Source organism: Aulostomus chinensis, chromosome 14, assembly GCF_037954235.1.
Source record: "Aulostomus chinensis isolate RoL2024-O1b breed Wild chromosome 14, RoL_Achi_v1.0, whole genome shotgun sequence".
In the NCBI taxonomy this organism is placed as follows: domain Eukaryota; kingdom Metazoa; phylum Chordata; class Actinopteri; order Syngnathiformes; family Aulostomidae; genus Aulostomus; species Aulostomus chinensis.
This window is the reverse complement of record NC_141333.1, coordinates 13194992-13217772: the sequence shown is the minus strand read 5'-3', so window position 1 is coordinate 13217772 and position 22781 is coordinate 13194992. Positions and strand designations below refer to the sequence as shown.

Sequence of the window (22781 nt, the reverse complement as noted above, 5' to 3'; positions counted from 1 at the left end):
CAGACTCTTGCTTTACACATCCTATTGTCTCATTGGTGACCCTATTAGTGCAATTACAAATCAATCACAGATACACGGGAGAGAGGATTGTCTCAATGCAAATAACAGCAAGTGCTGATGCAACTGATGCTAACAGCTGCAACTGTGAAAAAAGCACAGTATTATAATTCTGTTAATTTTGTCAATTCAGGAGAAGTTTCCAGGGTAGTCTTTCTTATTTTGGGAAGATTGGGGTGTTAATAATATAAATGTTATAATATTAGATAAGATAAGAAATGGTGTTGTCACAATCGTGCTTATAAGTAACCTTTAGTACCTAAACACAACTTTACATTTATATATGCTGCATTTGCTTTTTTTTTTTTTGTTGCTAATTTGAGTATTCATACATGGGTGTTTTTACAAGTGTTCCCTCTGAGATTCATGTGGTCACCTTCTTGAAATAATTGCCTTAGCCATTTTTTCAAATTTTTCAGGAAACACAAAAAACTGGAGACAAAATGTCAAAAGGAGGTGATTTAAGCAAAAAAAAAAAAAAAAGTCATAAAATGACTTAGGCAATTATTTTAAGAAGGTGACGATGTGTAAAATCCGTATCACTCTGTGACTCCGCTTTATTACCAACATCTAGCGATATACCCAATGATACCAATTGACTTCTGTTTCGTTTGATTATTTTGATCTGGAATTCCAGCTGAAGGTGGCATGTATATGTGAGTGAATCTGGGAGTCTGGGTGGGCTGCAGACTGGAGAGGGTCCAGTCTCATTAGCAGCAGCTCAAAGCTCCTGATCAGTCAAGTAGAGGAGATTGAACTGCGAGCGGTTCCTGTGTGACCCCGCTGAGGGAGAACACAGCGAAGAAGATCTATACCCGCTGGCACTGCCACAGGCCTCTTTGTTCTTCTGTGTTTGCTGACAGATCGGAGGGGCGTATCGACGGGGGCTCAAACTGTGCTGCACTCACCAAGGCTACACGGCGGTGTGTGTAAATGATATACTCATGAGCACATACACACTTAGGGCACACAAGGGGGTTTGTAGACACATTTTTACCCTCACTTTCTCACACACCTACAATAAAACTATCAGCAGCTGTGATTTTCAGTCTGATGTGGGTCTGAGTCGTCCAATCAGAGTATTGTAACAAAGTTCAGTTTCTTGCTGCAGATGATCAGGGTTGGGAGAGTGGATTCTGTCCAGCGCTGGGATACCACACACAGCACATAGGGATGTTGTGCCCTTTATCCTCAAAGAAAACTATAAAAGCATTATTTATTACTCACCTTTGTCGGCTGTGTAACGTTAAAACCAAACGGCGGAGCTCGCCAGTGAAGTCGCAGTTTAACATCTTTGCAGATTCACCTCCCATATATAAATATACATATGTGCACATTTGTTTCTCGAGATAAGCAGCTCAGTCATCAGCTTTAGTTGTTTGCTCATCCAGGCAGACACAATAACATCCGTTAGGAAGTGTGACTAACCCAAACACAGGTGTATCACAGAGCGCCCGGTGTTTGTGGTTCTCCTCTACCACCGTGTTTCTGACAGTATCTGATTTTATCTGGTCAAGTGTTGGGAAAGACAGATGGCTTATCTCTAATGATGATGAAGGTTACAAGGCGGTTAACTACAATGGTTCTGACGGGGAAACCTGCACAGTGGAAGTCCGTTGCAGGGCTTTATTGTGGTCAAACACCCCTATACAGTTTGATTTTAGAGCCCATGATGTGCCGCTTCCTAATACCTTACTGCTCACCTGCAGGGCGCACAGTGTATGAGGGACATATGTGTGAGGGGAAAGCAGGTGGGAGTGTTTTTCTAGTGTATCCAAATATCATGTTTCATCATAAAAGAACTTCTCCAACTACTGTCAGATGTCCATGTCATGTTCTGCTTTTTACATTGGAAAAAAATCAAACGCATTTCTTAAGATTTGGCTTTACATAATCTATAAGGACATGTGTAATCAGCGTTCATTCTCAGGTCAAAGGTCACATGATATGCTAATTTTTACCATTTTTCCACCATGATGTTAAGACGTTACATCGATATTGGTATTGATGCAGAACGAGGAGTGTTAACTGTCAGCAAGGAACATTATTCTCTTCCTTGAACAACATCGTTCTTAATCCATGTACTGTATTTGACATCATTACTTGCCACCTTGCAGTATTTGGCTGTTCTTTGACGTTGCATTTAAGTCATTTGCAATTTTGATGCAAAAATGGTAAAAAAAATAGTCATCTGGCAACCCTCGGTCATCTTTTCCATTGCTTTCTTCTTCAATTTTCTCCTTTCTGAAGATGAAAGAACAATAAAGAAGTGTGTATTAATTAATTTCAGGACAAATATTTTCATCCTGGCCGCCATTTATACAGACCCGTGAGCGGCTTCGCTGATGAACTTTTTATTGTGAAGTTGTGATAACTCTTAGGTGAGTTCCTCACTGACACACTGTGTTTGTTGAGGACTGTTTAGAGAAGTTGAGTTGTCGATGCAGGCACCGGATTGATCGTCTCATTTTCTCCTTTTCTCCTACTTGTCTCCCCAGCTTAGAGGGACCACTTGTGACTTTCATTCACGTCTTGTTTGTCTCTTTGCGGATCTTAAACACTCATTTTCAACCGTCTGGTCTTGTCTTATTACCAAAACTGTGATTGGAGTTTCATCAGGGGAGCTCTGGACTGGGAGCTGGATCTCTGGTGTCTTTAGCCATTTCGCCTGCTGGATTCCAATTGTCTTTAAAGGTGGAAATGTAGAAAAACCACACTAGGAAAGAGAAAGAGCCATTTTCCTGTGTGGATGCTGCCGTAATAGTCTAATATAATTAAACTCTTCGGTGAGTTCCTCACTGACACACTGTGTTTGTTGAGGAGTGTTTAGAGAAGTTGAGTTGTTGATGCGGGCATCAGAGTGATCGTCTCATTTTCTCCTTATTAAGCACTAATTGAGAGACGAGCAAGAGGGGAAAGAAAATGAGAGAAAGGTAATGAGAAGACGATGGAATAATATCAGAGAAAGAGAGGGACTGAGAGAGACAGAGGGAAAGAGAGAGAGGGAGCAAGAGAGAGAGCATTAATGTGAATTAATCAGTGGTCCGGGTAATAGTGATCTGTATTTTTGAGCCAATCTAATTACCCCCTAAAGAGGGATTGTGATCTGTCTATTAGCTTGATGATCTCTCTCTCGCCCTCTCTCTCTCTCTCTCTCTTTCTCTCTCTCTCTCTCTCTCTCTCTCTCTCTCTCTCTCTCTCTGTGCCCCCGCCCCCTCCCCCCCTTTCGAGATAGGAATAGTGCCGTTATTCTGCTTCAACTTTCTGGATCAATTGCATGAAGAGTGTACTTTCCTTTTACTTTTCATTTTCACTTTAGAGGCTGCGACATTTTTGCTTTTAACAAACCTAACACATTGAACCGGATGAAAAAAACAAAATTTGTTTAAAGTTAGTGTTAAACTTTATTGAGTGTTTTTTTTTTATAGTTCTTTACTTCATTTATTTCCCTAAAACTCAAAGCAGATTTATACATTCACATTTATTGACACAGAATCCCAAAAGAAGGCACTTGACAAAACTATTTTCATTGTTGCTTAAAAAGAGACATTTCTAGGACTTATATAAGAACAGTAAACATTTTTTTAAAGCTGGATAGCAAAAGTTTGTGCACGTGTTTAGTGTATAACTAGAGCGAGAACTGATGTGCACAGGTGAAAAACATCTCTCTCCTGGCTAGCATGTACTGAAACTACAACTAAATATGCAGTTTGATTGCCTGAAGTGTGTTTGGACAGATTCAAGTCCTACCAGTCTGATACGGTGTGACAGATTTGTACATATCAGTCTATTCAGTGAGGGCAGGTTGACACCATCAGATTGAGTGACAGGCCACCGGTGAAGAGCTCCATTGCCGTCCGCTGTCACCGGCTTCTTGATCTGACTCGACTGTCGGCAAACTGATGTCTGATTTTGGTGTAGGTTCTGGATGGAAATTTATAAATGCTTGGTTACGTCCGCTCCTCCCAAGAAGAAACGCTCATGATTCTGTGGAAAAAGATGAACTGACATCAGTGTTTATAAAGCGATGCGTTAGTCCCAGACCATCTTGTGGTTTCAGTTTTCCCTCATTTTTCACGCTTCACAGCTACTTTGCATCAAACAACCGCTGATATGGTCGCGGCGCACCAAGAGCTACTGGGGAGATTGCTTTGATCAACTCGGATTGTTGCAAAAAATGTGACCCTGTTCGAGTCCTAAGGTGTGGCGTAGAATTACAAAATCCTAACTGGGAATGATCAAAACATATTTGAAATATCTCAGAGCAAAACTCTTCAAATAGCTATTTTCCAGTAGCCTTATATCACAGCAAATACCCAAGGACAGTGTTAACTTCTACTCTCCCTCTGTCCAATCTGTAAGTCACTACCAAAGATCATTGAGCCATGCATCTCAATGAGGGCCAGATTGATTGGTTGGAGCAGAGCGGAGGCAGGGTTCGATCTTTGCCCTCAGGTCTTGAAAAGGGAAATACGGTCACACGGACGCAGTCACACAGCTACCCAGTCCACTCTCCATCAAGCAGATGATTGGACACACACATGCGGAACCACGCCCGCACCTGATAGAACAATTGTGGTGACTAATGGAGAAGATGAGAGAGAGAAAGAGGGCGAGGGCGAGGGCGAGAATTGTGTACTGATTGACCTGTGGTCAGAGAGGTTATGTCCATTGATCTGTAGGGTAGAAGAAAAGGGATTTGGCCTGAGGTGCTTCAGAATGAGTCTATTTGGGCTTTAGGATTCCTGTCCATTCCCACCAGGAGCTTTTTCATCATCTGATTCCTCAGGACTTACAGCTGCCGTCACATGTGGCAGCTCCACATAATGCACAGAGCACTACAGAGGACAAAGGCCAATCAATGCTCTACAAGAGGTTGATACAGATCTTATTAGTCAATGAATGATCATTAGTGGTCTAACGAGGCATTGATTTGTGCCAAGGCCAAAGGTTGCTGTGGTTGTGGTGAGTGTCTTTAACACATTAAATACAATTGATTGCGGAGTAGGAGGGATATTTTTGAAGGATGCTGGAATTACATTGGACACTGAGAGATCTGAGGTCAAACCAGGAGAGGAAACGCACCCTCATCGGCTGTTGAGAATGTGGTTTGGATTGAACAAGGAGCCTAGCAGCAGCGCATTAGTCTTTTGTGGTGTAGCAATTCTGCAATTAATAAAAAGCAGATATCTAGAAGTACTAAGCGAAAAGAACTTGCTGTTTCAAAGGCTGGAGCAGCAGCCTTTGAAAGCTGAGGAAATGACTCTGCTCATAGCAGATGTGTTACTACAGGGCCTATTATGTTGCTCATTAAATACCCAACCTCTCAATAGGCCATTATTTCCCCAATAAAAAACAAACAGCGGCCTGCATACTTTCCCCTCTCCCCCTCCGCTTTAGAGGTTAGCTCTACCTCACAGACGGCAAAAAACCCTGACTAATATCCTGCATGTGATACTTTTAAATGGGAAGCAGGCCGCGGGCTAGGGTGGGGTACAGGTGTGGCAGGAGCCAATGACTTTTATAGCCTTCCATCTCCTCTGAAAGTGTGCCAAGGACCTGCCTACACAACCCACCACTGCAGCGTTAGCCGCCAAGCGTTAACTTTACTCCCCCCAAATCACTACATGCCTACTGGTTATATAGAGTCTGTGCTTGTTATGGTTTTATAGAGGGATTTCTGATGTGCTGAGAGAATTGTTTGATGATTGGAGTAATGATGGCAGTTAGAGGGACTTGTCTCAGCACTTTACCAATGAACACAAAGCAAAACAGAGCTAGAGAGAGGTGCTTATCCTCCCTTGGATGCTCTCTCATATGTCCCCTGTCATTCAAATCCATCCAGTCCTCCTCCTCCTGTCAATCAGAATTATACAACGTCCACAGGTTTGTCACTGGGGGGATGTTTGTCACCGTGTCTTCCCTGAAGAACAGCCTTTTCATGCCCCGGCATAATGTCAACGGGTGACATCCTGGCCTGATGTGATGTGGCATTCACTAAAGGTCACGTTAGGCATCTCTGCTCCATCTGCATCAGCTGAACTGGCAGCCGTCATATGGGCGCTGGCATCGGCCATTACCCAGCCCCCAGGGGGTGGGGGGGTGGGGGGGTTGGGTGGGACCTTCATGGTTTTAGGATTTGTTAGAGGAATTCTGATCTTTGTGTCATAGGGGCCACTAAGAACCCTGCTCCGCTGCAGTCAACGTATTGATGCAGAATAACAAAACTGGATTTGACCGCAGACGGCAGTGATATCTTGTTTTGTTTCAAAAGATGAACTTTACAATCTCACCCCGTTCTTGATAGTGGGGGGAGGGGGGCTGTTTTTCCCATCAAATTGTCTTATCTTATCTTGTTTTTCTTGCCGTATGAGTGGAAATCAGCGTGTTGGCTGATGCGATATGTTAGTTTAAAGCCAAAACTGGCTGATTCAGGTTACGGCCGATACTACCGTGCATCCCTGTTGTTTTATTCTCATCCACACCTTTTGCTTCATAGGTCGAGCTTAAACAGAGCCAAAGGAGCATCCTTCAGAGTGGAGTTAGAGCAAGTGGCAGCTGGACAAAGGCCAGACAGTCAGGAAAGGGGGTCTTGAACTGGCGAGACACAGAGAAGACAGAGACAATCAGAGACAGTGAATCTGTTAGGAGATGGGCCCGTCTAACTCAGCGGGGACGGACAAGAGAAGCCAGTCCGTCCGAGCCAGTTGCCGTAGTGAGGGAAGTTAACAAGCCTCACAGGCAGGTTTTACAGCCCCCTGTTGTGTGTCTAAGACCCCCCAGGCTGAAGAGCTGAGTCTCACTGATGCTGACAGGGTTTATGTGGATGGGGGCGGGGAGTTGAGACGTGTAAAAAAAAGTGCTCATGAACCAACAACTGTCACTTATGAGAGCACAAGCATTGACTCAGACCTCAAAAGCATGCAACACACACACACACACACACACACACACACACACACACACACACACACACACACACACACACACACACACACACATACACACACACACATCCAGACCTACAAACCTGCACATTATAAATAAATCTGATGTTTTTGTGGACCTGAGGTGAAGGGTGGTGTGTGGGGGGGGGGGGGGGGGGTATTTATTTCTAAGGATGTTTGTGTGTGCGTGTGTGTGTGTGTGTGGGGGGGGGGGGGATTATCCAAAAAGTGGACCAATAAAACACCTGGAAATCAAATCCCATTGCTCTTATCGCGGCGCCATTCAGAGACGCTATCTGTGCAGGTAATGTGGTTATAAATTCAATTTCAGCCTCGAGATTTCATTGTTTACTGATGCCTGCATGTTCCGGGCGGCAGAGCGCAGAAAGCCCAGGAACGTTCGATGCGTGTCGGGAAAAGTCATTTAGGCTTCCGCGAGGGGATGCAAAAAAGGTGCAGGTGGTGGCGGGGGAGCTGTCAGTCTCCCAAGGACACCCGACTCCTCTTTCTATTTTCCACCCATGTTTTATTTAGAGACCATTTTGTCCTATTTGGTTCCTCATTATGGGGGCTCATAACTCCGTTGCGGCGCAGCTCGTCATGTCACTGGTCATTTGGAGTGGAGCTCGGCTGCATAGGATGAAGTTCAATTGGCTGTGCTCCACGGCGAAGGGTCAGAAACTGTCAAAAACACTAACCTGCTCATGATATTCAGCATTTGAAAGAGCTGAATCGTAGCCAGAACGGTCATTTGTTTTCCCCCGACTGTACAGAGACGGGAAATTAGGTGCATCTTGCCTACTAGCTCTCCTGATGTGATTGATGGCTTTCAGGAGTAAATCACCTCATCTACTAGGTAAAATCTTGATATAGTGGAGCTCCGCAGGCTCCCAGCTGGCTGCTTATGGCAGTAATCCATCAGTGGGGCCCAATGGGCCGAGCGGCCCTCCTGGGTAATGTTCCTATTGACAGCCTATGATGTCAACACACTGACAGCAGGGGGGCATAGCTGTGTGTGTGTGTGTGTGTGTGTGTGTATTGTTTCTTTCTGTCTGTTTTTGTGTGTGTGTGAATGCGTGTGTGTGTAAAATCTTATTTTATTCTCCCTGTCACTTTCGGTCAATGGCGTAAGGTCTAGTGAACACATACACACACACACACGCACACACACACGCACACACACACACACACACACACACACACACACACACACACACTGTCATTATCAACGACAGAGCTTCTACATCAACCAATAGCAGCGACTCAATTTATTACAATTTCATGTACTTCACTGAGTGCTGAGAAATACTTTATTTCTTTACTTGGACACATTTCGGTGGCAAATATTATACCTGATATTCGTCTACATTTACCCGATTAAAGATAGTTTGATGATTCATATCACACTTGCAAAATATTTAGAGGGACATACGATGCGATGAAGCAGATGAAGATATGGAACAGTTCAATAACCGCTCCATTCAGCATCAATGAAATGGTGTTTACATGAGTAGACTATTGTTCGTAACCCAATAATATCTATCAATACATAATCAACACATACAGGCCCCATTATCCTTGATCATACACTCAAAAAACACACAGACTTTTGTGATATTTATTTTCTATTGAAATGTAAAAGAGGGAGAGTAAAATAAAGGATTAAATGATTTCCTATTTTACTTTGTCAGGTTTAAAAAATATATAACTAAAAGTTAAAATACTGATGGAAAAGCATACATTTATTTGGTCCATTAGAACAATTTTCTAAACTGGTTGGTTGACTTCTTCAAAACTTCATGTTTTTGTAAAACATGCATAAATACAATAAATCAACTTCATAGCGTCTCTTTTTTTCAATCTCTGGCCCTAATTCTGAAAATAAAAAGTAAATATAGTTACATATATTATAATATAAGACAAAATACACCTCATTCACTTTTGTGAGTGTATCAAGTATATTCTGCTGTTGGTAAAATTATATATTTATTCAAATAATGTATAATGGGACATTTGCTTATCCATCCATTTTCTACCACTTATCCTCTTAAGGGTCGCGGGGAGGCTGGAGCCTATCCCAGCAGCCTTCAGGTGAGAGGCGGGGTTCACCCTGGACAGGTCACCAGTCCATCACAGGGCCAACACATGTAGACAGACAACCATTCACACTCACAGTCACACCTACAGTCAATTTAGAGTATCAATCAGCCTCGTCCCCTCTTGATGTCTTTGGACTGTGGGAGGAAGCTGGAGTACCAGAGAGAACCCACGCAGACACGGGGAGAACATGGAGACTCACACTGAAAGACTCAAGCCGGGACTTGAACCCGGAACCTTCTTGCTGTGAGGCAACAGTGCTGACCACTGCACCACCGTGCCGCTCACGTTTACTCATGATAAAGTATTTGGCACTGCAACGTTTGAATGAAAGAACTAAATAGTTTTACTTGAATGACCCAAATCTGTGAATGTGGAATTTTATGATCTAAATAATATTAAAATCATTATTATTATTGTCATTATTGTTGTCTTGTGTATTCTTCAGGTGTGAAGGCCAGGAAATTGTGTATTTAAAAAGTGATTTTTTTATTCACCAGCCCAAATAAAAGAAAGCTAAAGAAAAATAATTAAAAAGTAAAGATATGTATTCACCATAGCTTTTGGGTTGAGAGAAAAATAGAAGCTGTACAATATGAAATTTTAAAATTCGGATGACTTTTTACCGTCACGTGAGTAGTAAATGAAAATGACTTGCTTTTTGTTTAAACTACAAATTGAACGTCTGTATTCTTTCTGTGGCTGCAGTATTCAGAGGGAGGCAGCTGCTCCTCAGCATCATGTCACCTGAGCATTGAGGACGTGCAACATTACATAAATTCATTTAGCATGTTAGTATGAGAGTGGTCTGTGCGTTCTGGTTGTTGAAGGTTTTCCATTCAGTACCATGGACGCTTTACTTTCTCCTCTCTCATCATGTAGCACTAAATTCAAGACAGCCTGAAAAAAAAAAATCTTATTCCAGCTGTGAACTTGAAGCAGTTTTATCTGTAACACCTCTTTTACCTCCCTTTGTGCATCAGGCAAGGTGAAGGGTCTCTATGACGCTCAGGCTCCCATGTGTCCAGTCTGCCAGACCGTTCTACGACCGGGAGAGCTGCAGGAACACATGGAGCAGGAGTTAACCAAACTCAGCCAGCTACAAATTAGGTATCACACACACACACACACACACACACACACACACACGCACACATGTGCACACACACACACACACACACACAAACACGCGCACACACACGCGCACACACACGCACACACATGCGCACACACACACACACAAACACGCGCACACACACGCGCACACACACACACACGCACACACATGCGCACACACACAAACACGCGCACACACACACACACACACACACACACACACATTCCCTTCACCCTAAACCTAACCATCTCAACTCAACTGACTGCCTGACCCTAACCTTGACCCTAAACCTAACCAGAACCTGATTCTAACCTCGACCCTAAAACCAAGTCTTGACCTTCAAACAGCCCTTTGAAGATGTGAGGACCGGCTAATATGTCGTCACTCTGTTGGTTAATTGCGCGCGCGCGCACACACACACACACACGCACACACACAAACACGTATACCAGTATATTGTCTTATAGATAAATAATTTTCTCTACATTATAGCTACAAATCTCATAGCAGGTCTGCATACCCTCCTCCTCCTCTATTTGTGATTTTTATTTTTGTTCTATAATAATGAATGCTGACAGATTCTGTAACTGTAGAATCCCCCCCCCCCCCCCAGTTTCCCCAGGTGGTATGTCCCATCTTCTCTGTCACCTGTGTGCGATGTTTACAAGCTGCCTCATTGCTGCCTACATATTTCATATTACAGCCTCCGGCCTCCAGGTGACAAATCACAGAGCGGGCAGATAATGTCCTGCTAATGGCTGCTTTGAGCCCTACACACACACACACACACACACACACACACACACACACACACACACACACACACACACACACACTCAAGAATCCACACAAGAAAAACACACACGCGAATATATACATACACACAACCTGCTTAGACAAGAAGAATGATTTCTCCAATAAAGACATTACACTCCAAATCTGCTTAACGACCGCTCCGTGGACAGTAATGGTTTCAAATTGAACTTGGCCCACGGGGACACTGTATGTGTGTGTGTGTGTGTGAGTGTGTGTGTGTGTGTGTGTGTGTGTGTGTGTGTGTGAGAGAGAGAGAGACAGACAGAGAGTGTGTGTAAGTGATAGATACGAAGTGAGGACGTGTAAAATGAGGTTATACTCCGACTCAAATACATGTTCAGACAAGATAAAAGCAGCTTGTTCACAAGATGACATTTAAAGGACAATATTGTGCTAGTGAGATAGCACAGTTGATTTGTGTGTCTGTGTGTTCTGTGCATTTGTCAATCTTGTTTATTCGCTTGTGCATTATTTGCCTCCTCTTTCAAAAGTGCCCCTCCAGTGCAGCACGACCACCTCGTAAGGACGCCAAAGGTAAGCCCACTTGACGCCCCTCAGATAAAGGGCTGCTGTGATCCTGTATTTGACTTTTGTTCCCCTCTCATTTTCTTTGTCCAGTCTCTTTCGCTCTCTCTGCATATCAAACGTGAAGGTGGATCTCCTACCTCACCCCCTCGACCGCCCGAGGACGCCCACTCTGACCGATACCAGGTAAGCTTAGCAAAACAGTTTTTATGTTGGAAAATAAAACTCTTTTCTTTAATATATGTACAGTAGCAATGTACTATAACAAGAGTGTACCGTCAAGGAAGCAGGAAACCAACATAATGCTTTTAGAAACCGGCTTCAGTCATGTTTTAGGCCTCGTTCAAGCTGCATCTGAGTGACATATTCTGTAATATTCTCTCATTTTTAACTGAATTGTGTAGGTGTTGTGTTCATTAGTGCACTAAAAGAGGACTGGACAACTTCAGCTGTTAGCAACATCATAAACATTGGTTTTTCTTGATGTGGTGTCGGTGACTCATTGGTTTTATGGTCAGGAGTTGATCAAATGCTGCACCCGACACTCAAACACGCAACTCACTGAAAAAAAGACACGGCTTCATCAGAAGCGAAGTCAAGCTTTTATTCACGTGTGCAAAAGTGAGTCTGGGGGAAACTTAAAGAAGAACAGCAGAGGAGGAGTCGCTCCTGTGTGACTGACAGCCGTGCAATAGTCGCGTTATCGCAGCAGCCATCACAGATTCACAGTGGGAAGACAGACTGACAATTTACTGTAGCGGAACGTTAAAGACAGTCAATTGGTGTCAGTTCAGCACTTCAGGCCCAGAGGAAGTACTGGTTTATCAAGTTATCAACATTTCAACGTGGCAGTCTTCTTTAGGGTGTGTCAAAAACATTGGTAACAAAGTAAAACTTAACACAAAAAGTGTATTTTGCCTTTCCCACATACATTGATGTTTTAGCCTCAAAAATATAGTTTTTTTTTCACAGCTGAATTACTGCTTTGCGACCTCTGAGTGCTGAAAGAGCCAGACAGGTATATTTAGCTCGATGCTAATGGTGCCCCAAAGCCACCGATATAAACAACAGCAAAACTGTCCAAAAACACAAGTTCACAAACCCTCAAGTGCATCGTCCACTATAACCTATGTCTTATTTGATTTCTTGTGATTGTGTTGGTTGACATTAATGATAAGAATAATTCAGATTTATAATGCACCTTTCAAGAAACCTACAAATGTTTTACGGGACAACAAATAAAAAAGCAGATTGTGTCGGGAAACTATTTTTCTCACCAACAAGGTGTTGCAGAGAGAAGCAACCGGTTGAATTGCTTCATTTGACGTGACCTGCTGCCATGAATACCTCATGTTGCTTCCGTATGGAGAATTAAAACAGCTGCAGCTGCCGCTTTCTGCTCTGTAGTGAGGATCACTGTTTTATTAAACTTTCCCATTTGTTATTGCTGCTATAAAAAACTATTCTTTAACAAGCTACCACATTTAGTTTGTCAGTGGCTTCCTGCCATTTAAGGCTAATTAAAATAAAACGCTGTTTAAATTATAAACATAACACATTTTGATGTTCCTCTTTTGTTTGCCGCAGACCTTCCTCCGAGTTCGCGCCAACAGACACACAAGACTAAATGGTACGTCATTGCATGTGGAATCCAAATATGGTGTCTCATCGCTGCTCACTCAGTTTGCCAGTAGAAGAGTCCAGTCCAGTCCAGTTTTTCTGGCATTCTAGCTTCCTTTGTTCACGCTGACACACCTCCCTTCCTTCACCAGCCGCTCAGATATCACCCCTGTCCCCACCCCATCTCCACCGGCCTAGCGCCCACACGAGCAGAGGAGCTATTAACCTTTCAACTTTGACCTCTTGATATGTTAACAGTCGATGACCTCTGCTGGTGCAGGTGCTACGTCAAATCTGCCCCATTACGTCCCCACAGCGCAGGAGCCCACCTAGACTGCACACAAGCTGGTAAGACACACTGACGAGCATCTTTTATTGACACACTGATTTTTTTTTTTTTTAGCAGCTGGGTCATGCAAACGAGCGTTTTTCCATTTTGCAAAAATTTTGTATTTTATATTAGAAAAAAAAGAAAAGAAAAGCATGCCATTTTAGCTTTTCAAAATTAAAAAAAATGTAAAAATGGAGTGCAACTCACACAGTGTTTCTATGAATGAAATTGATTTATTTGTGTTCATCTTGGCAGTCGATGTCACTGTTATTAATGGTGAGTCATTGTTTTACCAGGTAGGGATAAAAGTACAAAGTAGTTTGCATTTTACATTTTCAAATTTGGAAATGAATGTTTTTCTCATTCTAAATCATCATTTCATCTGACGCTGTAAATATCAGGAAAAAAGCATCAGGAGGTTGTGAAAAGTGCCATTAGCTGGTATTTATTCTCCTACATTTCATGTTGTAATAAGTCATTAACTAAGATTAGTGACAAGAAACATGACATGGACAGTTACTGGCCAGGGGTGTTTTCACACCTAGGCGACCAAAAACTTCTTCATTTTAGTGGCTGCAAACTGATATGATAAAGTTGTAAAATAACGACTTAAAAGGTGATACTGAAGCTTTTACTTTCAATTTTTAAATCTTATTAAGAGTGTGGCAACAAAGACACTCATAAAATCAAGCAAAAACTGGTCTTTTTAGAGGGATAACGGGTCGATATATATTTTACTGGAATATAATATCAAAGAGCGGCTATCCACATGTACGCTGGGTGATTTTGAAGAATAGAACAGTAGACTGACACGTCTGTAGAGCCGTGGCTGACACCGCGGACATCTTACTTCTGCTGTTATCACTGCCGGGATCCTGCGACTCCTAAAACTGCCGAGCCGTCGAGCTCTGTTAGCCTTTATTGGGCTTTATAACAGGAAAGCATAATGAGCTTCTAAATACACGTCGAGAGTGGAAAAAAGAAGGTGTGTGTGTGTGTGTGTGTGTGTGTGGGTGTGAGGATGGTTGGGTGAGGGTCTCTTCTGTTGATTAATCAACCTCTCTTCTTCCTCTCTCTCTTCTCTCTGTTTGATGAGCTCTTCCTCATCTATAACCATCTCTTTAACCCTCATTACATCTGCCGGGATGGTGGCACTCGGGTCACGGCCACCAGCCCTGCGCGGGGGCCACTGTCATCCAGAAATTAGAGGGTCCTAAAACTTAATGTCCCCTTATGCAATCTGCAGTCAGTCAGGTCACAGTGGGAGAGGAGGTGCACTTGACGTTCTGCCGTGTTAACTTTTATATCAGAGAGGAAAGTGGGGGTAGTAAGGTGGAAGGAGAGAATAGTGTGCATCCAGTGGTTGTGTGTGTGTGGTGAGCGCTCCTCGCTCTGATGTGATATTTTACCTCGAGGATAAGTGTGTGTGAATGAACTTGTTATGTTATTACCTTACAGCTTAATCGACACAAAAGCAATATAATATTGTGAAATGAGCTCAAACGAGAGAACATGAGTGGTTCGCAACCTCTTCTTTTTTTTTTATTGGCCGCACCCCCCCCCCCGAACGAGCTTACGTCTTTTGAATGAAACTGGATGTTTATTATTAACATTGCAATTAAATAATATATTCATACAAAAAGTTATTCAAGAAGTGATGATTTTTTTATTTTCTTATTTTTAAAGAATCATCCATCAATCTAGCGTTCATGCTATTATCATTGGAAGCATCAGAAGCAGGAAGTTGAAGAAGATGAAAGGACAGATTTAAATAAACAAGCACAGAAACATGCTGAGACCCACAGAGGGGCACAAGGGGTCACTGGTGATTATGGAAATGATGTGAATCATACACTCGGGGCTTTGCCAGATTTTGTATTGAACACCAGTTTGAGACTTTAAATTGCCGTGATCTAACCATCATCAAAACACCCAATAACAGATGATGTTTTGGAACTAGACTGGTCAACCCTTCAGGACTGAAGCTCTTCTGTCGGAGCAGCTTTTTTCTAAGACACTTTCTGAAAGTTTATTTCTTTCATTTATCCCCCATCTTTCCGTTCCCATCATAAATATTCATTATATGTGTGTTTGAGGTTGAGCAATATGGGTTTTTTTCCATGGCTGATGTCAATTATTTAGCATGACACGATAAATCGTGTGTGTGAGATATCTGTTTTATCTCCCCTTTTTTGCCATCTGATAAAATACAACCATTAAATAATTACACATCCATCCATCCATTTTCTACCTCTTATGCTGTTAAGGGTCGTGGGGGGCTGGAGCCTATCCCAGCAGCCTTCAGGCGAGAGGTGGGGTTCACCCTGGACAGGTCACCAGTCCATCTCAGGACCAACACATATAGACAGACAACCATTCACACTCACAGTCACACCGACGGTCAATTTAGAGTATCAATCAGCCTCGTCCCCTCTTGATGTCTTTGAACTGTGGGAGGAAGCTGGAGTACCAGAGAGAACCCACACAGGAACAGGGAGAACATGCAGATTCGACTTGAACCCGGAACCTTCTTGCTGTGAGGCGACAGTGCTGACCACTGCACCACCGTCCCGCCCATAATTACACATAACACACAAAATTGCTGCACTTATTTATTTCGAATTTTCTAAATGTAGGAACTAAAACTGCTCCTTGTTTCTGAGGGAGTAAACTAAAGAGTGTAAAATGGCACTCATAAATAAATGTTCACACTGCACACGGAAACATCCCTTCTTTTTTTTTTGGAGTTATTTAACACTTGAATATTCCAGTGAGTGATGTCAGAGTCCTAAGGCAGCAAAATGCAAAAATCGGGCTGCCCAAAGATGTGCCTGCTTGTTTATTCGCTTCATTAAGTCAGACATGATGCCAATTATTTAAAAAAAAATAAAACACCAAATATCAGTTATTGTTTTCAAATATGTAAACTAATGAAAACCAAAATAGCAAAAGAAATGAGTTCAAACCCTATTCTGAAATGTTTTAAAATCCTATAACAAAAACATTTTGGTGAGTAAATTATTTCAGCAATGGCAAGAAACAAGTGTTCCAAATGGGTGCACAGCATAAAATTCCTCTGTGTTTTCTTTTTGGTGGAGGTTTATGACATCACATCAGGTTCATACCCGGATTGTTAAATGCTTGTATAAACACGGGTTAAATGAAGCAAGTTTGTTTCAAAGCTGAAAACTTGATTTAAAAAAAAAAAAACTATCAGGAGAACTTTTCTTCAACTTTGTATCACCATGTTTGTCTCGTCTGTCCTCAGTCAGGGTTGGGAAGCTGAAGAGGAGGAAACCCGAGGATGGGCAGGTGTGTGTGTGTGTGTGTGTGTGTGTGTGTGTGTGAGTGTGTTGGTTTGTGGTTTTTCCACTCAGTAAAAGACAAATGAAACTTCCTCTGACATTTTTATTGTAAGAAGAGATAAATATATAGCGAGTGGAGAATGTCATGACACTGCTGACTGCCTTTGTTCGTGTAGCATCAGGATCACTGTCAGTTTGGTGTGTATCCATGTGAAAACACTTTGGTTCACAGCTATGATAACAGAATCAGATATGTAGCCCAAGGCTGCGGCAAAACATGGACATCAATATTCAGACAGTGTGTGTGTGTGTGTGTGTGTGTGTCCATGCACGTGTGTGTGTGTGTGTGTGTGTGTGTTTTAGGAGGGCTCCGCTGACTTGGTCCCGCTGGAGGATGCATGGAACGAGAGAAGAAAGATACAGATGATGTCTTTAGTCGGAGGATTTAAAGGTATCTGTGTGTGTCTCGTAAAGGAACCTGTACATGTGTTTGTGTGCGAGTGTGTGTGTGTGTGTGTGTGATCTGGTTCAATGGAGGGTGAATAATGTGACTTGAGTGGCAGTTGGAAAACCACTGAACTTTTCAGTCCAGATTACAGCAGAACAGGATGCCTTAGAGCTTCGCTTAAAAATAACGGTTTCCTTTAACCACACAGGAAGCGCTCACATGCAAACCTGTCACACACAGTGACGGACAGAAACAGAGTACCGCTGCGTTGTTACTCTAAATGTCAGGCTTTACCGAGAATGTAAAAATGACAACAGTCTACATTTACAAGCTTCTTTTTATAGTTTCCAAGTACTTTTGTATTGAAGTGTTTCTCTGTTCGTCAGGTGCCATGTTGGTGAGCACGACGTCGAAGGAATGTCGGGACAGCGACGCAGACCTGGACGTGGACGGGGACGATACCCTCGAGTACGGCAGGGCGCAGTATCCTTTAGTTTCCACTGTATAGTGAAGAGACAAGAATGGGGCAGTGATAAAACCTGTCCCACGTTTTTTTTTCTCTCGTTTAACCAATCACATCGAGAGTAGAAGAATCCAGAGTTTATAACTTCTTGAAGCAGCGCACTTTTCTCGTTGTAGTTTTCAGTGTTTCACACAGGTTAGATGAACGTCTTCAGTCATCAGCTTTGTCTCTTGTTTGTCCTCCTGAGCTTTGTCCTCAGATACACAGAGACAGATGTCATCTCCTGCTCTGGAGAAAACGCCAGAGAGTCAACAGTCAAGTATGTATCGCACCTCACATTGGGATGTTAGTAGCGCGTAAAGTTGTTTTATTCCGTGACATTTATCCAATATTTTTGATCAAATTTCTGTATGTTGTTGTTCCAGCAGCGGCGGCGGCGGCAGCACGAGCAGTGCGTTGCCGGACTCTCTTAGCAACCGAGAATTTTCCAAATGGACAAACGAAGGTAAATCCAACAGTGACTGACTGAACTGATTCATTTGGAAAGAAGAGGAGATTTAATATTGGAATTTGAAGAAGAGTTTTTGGGCTAGAGGTTTGAGACATTGGTCGCATCTAACAGTTTACTCTCTTGTTTACATGTTCATGTAGGAAGTCCGTCCACCAGCAGTGGAGAGAAACTGGACACCAGCATAGCGGGTCTCCCCAAAACCTGCAGAAATTCAGAGATAGAGATGTAAGCTTGCAGTAAATGACTGCAAACATGTACAACACCGTTGACGCGTCACTCCATGCATTTCTCTCATTTCGTTGTGGTATTGAGTGAAAAGACTCTTCAGCTGGTTTTCAGTAAAATACAACAATAACTTTTTCAGTCTTAAGTTTTGCAGCGGCTTTACACAAAGGTAATAAATGTCATGCTCAAAGTAAGGTTCTTTAGCAAACAGATACTCGCTTGAACTGCTGTTTATCAACACAGATAACCTCCTGTTCGGTCGACTCGCGACATTAATATGTGAAGGCTTCATTGTTGTGTCTGATTAAAATCCTTTGATTTTTGACTCCAGAATTGAAACAAGTCCAAAATCAGCACACGTCTTCTCGTTTTTTGTTTTTAGCTCACAGGAACTCAAACCATCCCAGGCACACTTCAGCGTCATCTACGTCCTCCTCTTGCTCGTCCTCATGTTAAGCGTCATAACAAAGTGATTAGCGGGGAGTGGAAGTGAGTTATAAACCCCTGCGAGGTTCCGTCGATGCTGACACTTCTGACCGTGTCCAGTGTGGAACACCATCTATACAAATGTGCTGAGTGGCAACTCCCAGCCCAAAGGTGCACTCCCTCAGAGACGATAGAAGCCATATGAAGACGTTATAAAGACGACTGTGCATATATGCGATCTCGTTAAATCGGATGTTGTCAGTCAGATATCAATCACTTTTAACCTTCTTCAGTCTGAAACATGAAGATTTTGTTCATTTGACTGTAAAAACTCTTATATTTCAAGATTTCTTTCCAAAAGCACGCAGCTTCTGAACATCGGAGTTAGACACAAGAACTAGAAATAAAAGCCAGCGTAGATGCTTTGGAGGAAGTTTTGACAAATGTTCAAATTCCTAGTGTGACTTTAAATACTCTGCGACAGTGTGATAAGAGGAAGGTTCTGGTTGAGAATGTTTCACATCAGGAGCAGGAGTAGGGATGGAGCGTATCCCAGCATGCACCAGGTGACATGCAGGGAAAAAGTCACAGGTGTGAGTGATTTTGGAGGAAGTGTAACCTTCCCCTTATGAAGAGTGTTTTGGCAGAGGGTCCTATCAGTGTGGACTATCCCGCCGCTGCTCCCTGCAGCGTGCAACATATTACTTTATCAATGTGATGATATCATCAATCAAGGTCGTGGCGGGCGACGCAGACATCTACACACATTTCATCACACTTAACGCACTGCAGCCCGCCTGCCTCTCTGTACAGTATGTTTGCACATACAGTCTGGCCTGTAATTGTGTGTGTGTCTATCTCTGTGAGGACCCTGACACCTGCCCCCACCCCCTGTCACCCCCCCCCCCCTTTTCTGCCGATGATAAATGAGACAGCGAATGCGGGCAGTGTGATTGCTGCTAAATTTCATGCTCAGTGTCCATGTTGGCCAGCGAATAATTTAATCTGTCTTCGATTTATAAATGACTCTCCAGTGTCTGCCTAACTCGCGCCCTCCTCCCATCTCCCCTCCTATTACCCCCGTGTGTGTGTGTGTGTGTGTGTGTGTGTGTGTGTGTGTGTGTGCGCGCGCGTGTGCGTGCAGGCTCTCAGAGGACTCCACGCTGACATCTCTGGACGCTCTTAAAACTCGGATACGGGATTTAGAGAAACAGTTGTCTAAAGGAGACAGATTTAAATGCCTCATCTGCATGGTGAGTATGACGGCGAATAAAACTGACAGAGCGGAGACACAAAATGAGTCATGCACAAACGGATGTGTTGGGCCAAAGTTATTGGCGGTGATTTAAAGGAACGTGTTGATCCTGATTCTGTGACATCTTCATTCATATTGCACGTCTATTTTCTTTTTTTTTTAATGTCAACTAGCAAATTACAGGCTTGTGAAAAGATGTGAAACACATGTGACAGTTGAACATCTTTGGATCAGAAAACTTTCACTGATTGTAGTAGTATTTTTCTATAGTAATACTGTAAAATATAGTACCGTAATTAAAACAGCATGCACGTTCCAGGCAGAAACCTTTCTTGCATTTGTTTCAGTTTTAACTACAAGATAGAAATTTTCTCCACAAACTAATTTTTCACACAGATAAACAGTATTGTGAGCCATTATTTTCAATATGGAATGTAAATTCCACATTTAAAAAATTCTATGAGCATTATTCCATCATTTTATCCTACAAATGGAAATAGATCTATATTTTTTTTTAAATGCTTTTGGAGTTTATTTTTTTACAACTATCCTGAATTACATTTACTATACATAAATATATATATATATATGAATTTTATTAATAGCTATGTGGGTGACTTTATTACATCATTGATTATATACCAAATGATTATATTGCAAAATGTGATTCTGCCAGTGCTTGAAGTGCCAGATGTTTGTCTGTCATATGGCAAAACAGAATCATCTCAATCTATGTATAACTTCATATATACCATATATATCATTTTTTCATTACCTATGACAACTAAATCCATATAAAAACATCATTAAATGCAGCAGGTGACTTTTCAACAAACTTCTGTTCCTGCTCCAATTTTAGATTAACGTGGACACCTAGTGGCAGCTCTCTGTACTAACATGTAAACAAGTCTGTCTGTCTGGTCTCTGCAGGACACCTACACAACGCCGCTCACCTCCATCCAGTGCTGGCATGTTCACTGTGAGGAGTGTTGGCTTCGAACGCTGGTAAACTAAAGAGTCACTCCCGAATTATTTGAGCTCTGGCGGCATTTGACTGGTGATTTTCCATTTTCTTTAGGGAGCAAAGAAGTTGTGTCCTCAGTGCAACACTATCACCTCCCCGGGAGACCTGAGGCGGGTCTTCCTGTGATGTCACCACTCTCTAAAACAGAGGAGGGGGCTTCGTCTGTTGTCTCCCATCAAGGATGGACTATAGCGAGCAGCTGGCCTGTCAAAGACTCCCACCCTTCCTCCTCCTCCTTCTCACCTGGACCTACTCGATCGTCAGTGTGCTCTTAACACCCACTAACCCCTGACAATTTGAAGAGCTGCTAGTGTGACCTTTGACCTCCCTTTAGAGCCCTGTACAATATTCACGCTCCTGCTGCAACATCTCAACCCAACTTGAGCGCTCAGGCACTGAAATAGAAAACAAAAACATGCTTTGGGACAATATTTATGAATTTTCTAATCCTTTTTTGTCTGTTTTATGAGAGAAGAAACATAACTGAACCACATGCAAAGCACATGTACAAAGTTTTTGTGTATGTTTGAACAGCTCAGTGTGTGTGTGTGTGTGTGTGTGTGTGTGTGTGTGTGTGTGTGTGTGTGTGTGAGAGAGAGAGAGAGACACTAGCAGAACAAGCCGGCTGTATTTGCTGTACAGTTTGTCTTTGCTTAGATCATTTATGATTTGTTTAGCTTAACATTCACAGTAATCTCATCTCATTCAGCATTCAATTAAACCTTTGTCATTGACGTGTTTCTTTGTATAGGGATCATTAAATCTAATTTTATCAATGTTACTACAATAAAATGTGTAGCCCCCCCCCCCCCCCAAAAAAAAAGAAGAAAAAAAAAGAAAAGTTGTGAGTATTTTGAACTGGCTATTAACATGTAAGGTTAAATGTTTTGAATGAAGCGTCACAGGACAGACACATGTTTTATGATGACTCTATGTGTTGTATTCTTCCTTTAAGAAGTGGGTCGATGCAGGATTAGTCAGCCAGAGCCCGACGCGGCTCATTCAGAGTCGAGGGACACTAAACCTTGCTATTCTGAGCTTTTACTGTGTTAAGACAACAAGACCACTGGGGTCCTGACACAGGAAGGATCAAGCCCAGCACTGAAAGAAGTGAAAGGCTTCCTATGTGTCAGATGTTCAAATTTTGAAGCGCAGAATTTCCCTCAGAATGTCAATTGTGGAAGAGAAAGTGAGGCGAGCTCCTCCCGGAGTTTAACCATCGTCCAGCTTTCAGGTGGAAAATACGTGAGATTGAGAGAAAAACCCAAATTTGTTCTCACGCAGTGGAGGATATTTATTTTCAGCCCTCAATGAAAAACCGCAAAGCCATCCATCCGTTGTGTGCCTCTTCTAACCTGGTCTAAACTTGCGCAGACTTAAATGTCAAACGAGATAAACAATCAAAGCAGGAGTAAGAGGTCACCATCTGCCTCTACTTTTCCAGACTAAAATGAGGGCCCGAAATTCCAATCATCGAAATAAATTTGTGCCAAAAAGCGTCTAATGACTGGGCGTCCGTTGTTCTCAGCCACTTGATTATGGAGATGGTCTACCTGCAGTCTTGTGACCTGCTCAAGGTGTGACCCAGGTGGATATAAACAAGCCAGAGTGCAT

General features: G+C 42.6%; 1 protein-coding gene across 3 annotated transcripts in view; it reads left to right on the top strand.

Annotated features, from left to right (window-relative positions):
* Nucleotides 1-21934, top strand: part of rnf220b (ring finger protein 220b) — a 32168-nt gene extending 10234 nt beyond the window's left edge. The window contains exons 3-16 of one of the 3 annotated variants that reach the window (XM_086223812.1): nucleotides 10085-10211; nucleotides 11526-11568; nucleotides 11653-11745; nucleotides 13147-13189; nucleotides 13438-13527; nucleotides 16779-16822; nucleotides 17179-17266; nucleotides 17650-17746; nucleotides 17986-18045; nucleotides 18155-18231; nucleotides 18378-18462; nucleotides 20033-20141; nucleotides 21074-21148; nucleotides 21222-21934. In XM_086223812.1, the coding sequence (XP_086079938.1) occupies nucleotides 10085-10211; nucleotides 11526-11568; nucleotides 11653-11745; nucleotides 13147-13189; nucleotides 13438-13527; nucleotides 16779-16822; nucleotides 17179-17266; nucleotides 17650-17746; nucleotides 17986-18045; nucleotides 18155-18231; nucleotides 18378-18462; nucleotides 20033-20141; nucleotides 21074-21148; nucleotides 21222-21293 (1103 nt within the window). In that variant the 3' untranslated portion in view covers nucleotides 21294-21934. Of the gene's footprint in view, nucleotides 1-10084; nucleotides 10212-11525; nucleotides 11569-11652; nucleotides 11746-13146; nucleotides 13190-13437; nucleotides 13528-16778; nucleotides 16823-17178; nucleotides 17267-17649; nucleotides 17747-17985; nucleotides 18046-18151; nucleotides 18232-18377; nucleotides 18463-20032; nucleotides 20142-21073; nucleotides 21149-21221 lie in introns of all 3 variants that reach the window. The other 2 variants (XM_086223811.1, XM_086223813.1) reach the window with 2 other exon arrangements.
* Nucleotides 21935-22781: the final 847 nt, after the last annotated feature.